This window comes from Gekko japonicus, unplaced genomic scaffold (genome assembly GCF_001447785.1).
Source record: "Gekko japonicus isolate JY-2015 unplaced genomic scaffold, Gekko_japonicus_V1.1 scaffold113, whole genome shotgun sequence".
NCBI lineage: Eukaryota > Metazoa > Chordata > Lepidosauria > Squamata > Gekkonidae > Gekko > Gekko japonicus.
The window spans coordinates 819,090-823,237 of record NW_015160211.1 but is presented as its reverse complement, the minus strand read 5'-3'; the positions used below and the strand labels follow the sequence as shown (position 1 = coordinate 823,237).

Sequence of the window (4,148 nt, the reverse complement as noted above, 5' to 3'; positions counted from 1 at the left end):
GGGGGACCTGTGACCCCCCCCAACCCCCCCCCCCGAAATGACCTCTGGTCTTTTATACAAGACATCACTTCCCTAATTTGAATACCAAAGGAGTAAATAGATCATAGCTTCTAATGAACAGCTACATTTTAAATATATACAGCACGTGGCTGAGTAAATCTTTTTAGGGTACACTAGCAGCTTAATTTTTTCTGTGATCTTATTCTCTGAAAGGACAGCTACACATTTCGTCAACACAGCATATCTTCAGACAGGGGGTTCAATCAGTCACAGCACTTCTCTGTTTTCTCTTCCTCCTCGCAAAGTTGACTCTCAACCCATGTGGATTGTTGGTGGGCTGCAGTGTGGAGGGATAAGAGGGGGGGATTGCCCTTCCTTCCTCTTCCATGGGTGGAGCTGTCTCTTCATTCAGCAGAGCTCTACTGACCCCAGGAATCAACTTTCTCATGTCAGCAGGTCCTGCTGGATGGATCCAACTCAGTATCCTTTATCCAGCTGTTTTCCTCTAGAATTAACCCAAGAATAAAGATTCTGCTCTAGCGGCCTCTCTAGTATTTTAAAATGAAATCCACAAGTATAAAGGCTACTACCGATGGACTAATTTTCACAAGAACTGAGGGGGGAAAAGATTTCTTCTCAACACTATAACATCATCACTTTTTCTTTGTCCTTCCCAAGGTGTTGATGAAGCTGTAAGGATTATTACGGGAGGCCTGCCTGAACTATCAATGGAAGGGAATGGACCTTTGGAAAATAATGCCCTTCTCAATAAAGCTGTCAAGAGACCAAATGAAGATTCAGACGACGAGGAGGAAAAAGGATCAGTGGTTCCTCCCATTCATGACATTTACAGAGCACGTCAGCAAAAGCGGATTCGGTGAGCCAAGTTGCAAAGACAGTGGTAAAAGACAAAGGACTTCTAACAGAATTTCTTTCCTTCTACCAATCAAAACGTTTGAAAGGGATTGCAGTTTCTAACATGCATCTTGCAACTGAGGTTGTTTTGTTACTGTGGTGCCTCTTTTTTACCAGCTTGTTCATCAGAAAAGGGCAGATGAGTCTTAGAATGAGCAAATCTGAGCTCTGGCAAAAATTAAGTTTCTGATCACGAACTGTACAAAATGTCTGAATTATATCCGGTTGCTCTTCAAGTGTATCTCCATCTACCACTTGAAATCTTGTTGGGGTTTTGACAGTTTTATTTTTAAAACTGGATTGCTTATAATTGTGAAATATTTTAAATTCACACTTCTGGAAAACACACCGTTGTTCTCAGTTTGCTCATGTAGTGTCTGTCCTGCCTTATTCTTTGTTTTTATTTATGGCAGAATAAATGGAAGCTGTTTTGTAGGTTAAAATGGAAGAAAAATCCTTTCAAATAAAGGAGCTCCATAATATCATGTGTCATCCTGTTTCATTTATAACACGAAAGGAGTTTGAACATCACTAATCAAGAATGAGTTATTACCAGTAACGTGCTTCAGAAATATGGGGGAATAGATCAGATATTGATGGCAACTTTTCCTAAATTAGCAAATTCTGATTCCAAAGTACAGCTTTTTGCTTCTGCTATGTCAATGAAGAGCAGGATATTCATTACTTTAGATGACAATTGCCTGACTTTAGAGCACTTGTTTGGAAATGAATAAGAAACCCTCTAACTAAACATGCTTATGAACATCACACCTTTGATTTTGCTCGGATTGATGTGCACCATTCCTCTAATGCCACTTTTCTATAAATATTCTGCTATGGGGGATTTTCCTGGCAGTACACTAGAGATAATACTTCTATTCACGGCCACAGCAACTTGAGGGACAACTTCAAAAAAAGCTAAGTGATGTCTTTTGCAGTGTCAGGGTACTCATAACTCAGCCAATCAGCCTGTAAGATTTCTCAGAGATGGTATGCTGTCACTAAAAAATAAATAACAAAAGACTGCTCACTGGAACAAAAGTAGATCAAGGTGGGTAGCCGTGTTGGTCTGAAGGAATAGGACAAAAGTGTTTGCTATTGGAGCACCAGCCACCGTCTTATCCCCTGCCAATAGCTGACCTGTGCTTTTGCAGTAGTCTGTCTTTATGAGAACATGCTGTGGCTAAAGAGAAGAGACAAAGCTAGTCAGACTCAGCTTAGCTACACCTTCCTGCATGGGAACTGAGCAGTGTGCCTTACGTTTTAGCTGCTCCAAGTAAATGTTAAATATCTGTTGACTTTAAGCAGGGACTCTATGTAAATTGCCACATGGAAGCATTCCTTCATTAGTGCAGATGAAAGCTCAGCTTTCTCCAAACCAGCTTGGAACAGGAGCTTCACACTCAATATGCTGAAGTATCAAGGAACATCCTTACCCATGGTCTTAGGCAGAAGAATGTTCTTTCCATCTTCATCACCATCTCTTGCAGCAAGGAGCCATATTGATCAGGCCTGCCATTCACAGATTTCCACTACAAAGTTAGTACAGTGTCCAAGGCCCTCAACTCCCCCCCCCCCCCCCCGCCCCCCGCTCTTAGGTTCCTTTCCTTCATAGTAGTTTTTCTGATCATCACTTGGCCACAAATCTTGGAATTAGGAGCTCTTCTTGGAATTAGGTGCCTTCTGGCATGGATTTACTGCCTCTGGGTTTACTGCCTCTGTATGTGGAGGTTTACTACATGGGTTTACTGCCTCTGTATGTGGAGGTTCCCTTTAGTCACTATAACTAGTAGCCATTGATAGACTTTTCCTCCATGAATCTGTCTAATCCCCTTTTAAATCCATCTGTGCCTGTAGCCTTTACTATATCCTCTGGCAGTGAATTCCACATTTTAATCACAGTGTAAATAAGAATTTATTTCTGTCCATCCTAAATCTACTGTTCATTAACTTCATTGGGTGCCTTTGAGTTCTAGCATTTTGGAAGAGGGAGAAAAAGTTTTCTATCCATCTCATGCATAATTTTATAAACCAGCCTTCTCACTGGAAAGCCACCTAAGCCTGTGCCCATCACTACATCTTCTGACAGCAAATTCCACATTTTAATCACTCGTTGGCTAAGTAACTATTTCCTTGAATCTACTGCCCATTAAGTTAATGGGATGCCCTCAAGTTCAAGTGTTTTGGGGAGGGGGAGAAAAAGTTCTATCCACTCTCTCTGCCCTGTGCATAATTTTATAAACCTCTATAACCCCCCCCCCCTAGTCATATCTTTTCTAAACTAAAAACTCCCATACTCTTCAGCCTTTCCTCATTGGAAAGTGCTCCAAACCCCTAATCATCATGCTCTCTTCTGTACTTTCCCCAGTTCTATAGTGTCTTTTTTGAAATACACTGACCAGAACTGCACAGAGTATTCCCAATGAGACCACACCATAGATCTATACAGGGGGACATTATTATTTTCAATCCCTTTCCTACTAATCCCCACTATACAGTTTGCCTTTTTCATTACTGTGACACACTAGGTTGACACTTTCATTGAGCTATCCACTACGACCCCAAGGTCTCTTTCTCTCAGTCTCAGCAAGTTCAGACCCATCACCATGTACTTGAAGTTGGGCTGTTCTGTTCCAAAGCCTGAACATTTGGTTCATGGGTACGTGAACTCTGCACCAAATGACCAGATTACAGTGTAGATTTGTAAACTCTAGACTGGGTGTTGTCATTTGAAGTAACAATCCCCTAACAGAGACACTTCAACTGCAGTGATGCATACCAGCAATTCTCAAGGAAGTTCAGCTTCCAAGTCCATCATGTATTACTGAAGTGACTAAAATAATGGCAAAAACATGAAATACACAAAACAGAAGGACGATTGGAATGCTGGGCTATCACTTTGCATCCAGTGAGAGAGGCCCTGGTGTCCTAAGAGGGGCCTCCTTAAATGTGGACCACCACATTGCAAAACATTGGCATCCCGTGTCATACCTTTAGCAGGAGGCACAGGGAACAAACCTAGCAGTGGATTCAGATAACATCAGGGAGCAGCAAGGAAGTACAGCAGGGCTAGTTGAGGGCCCATGAAGTCACAGCAGGAGCCGTTTCGAGGTACTTACAGCACACTACCGGGAATACCAGTGTCTTTGCACCCACTGTCGCAGATGCAAGGCGACACAGAAAGCTGCAGTTCTTCCGAATGCCTCATTTGTCATGTTTCTAGCTCTCTCCTC

The 4,148-nt window shown here is 42.2% G+C and overlaps 1 protein-coding gene across 1 annotated transcript in view; it reads left to right on the top strand.

The window, feature by feature from the left end:
- Nucleotides 1-1,345, top strand: part of CSTF3 (cleavage stimulation factor, 3' pre-RNA, subunit 3) — a 103,577-nt gene extending 102,232 nt beyond the window's left edge. The window contains exon 21 of the mRNA XM_015409707.1: nucleotides 679-1,345. Coding sequence (XP_015265193.1) covers nucleotides 679-881 — 203 coding nt within the window. The 3' untranslated portion in view covers nucleotides 882-1,345. The remainder of the gene's footprint in view (nucleotides 1-678) is intronic.
- The last annotated feature ends 2,803 nt before the right edge of the window (nucleotides 1,346-4,148 follow it).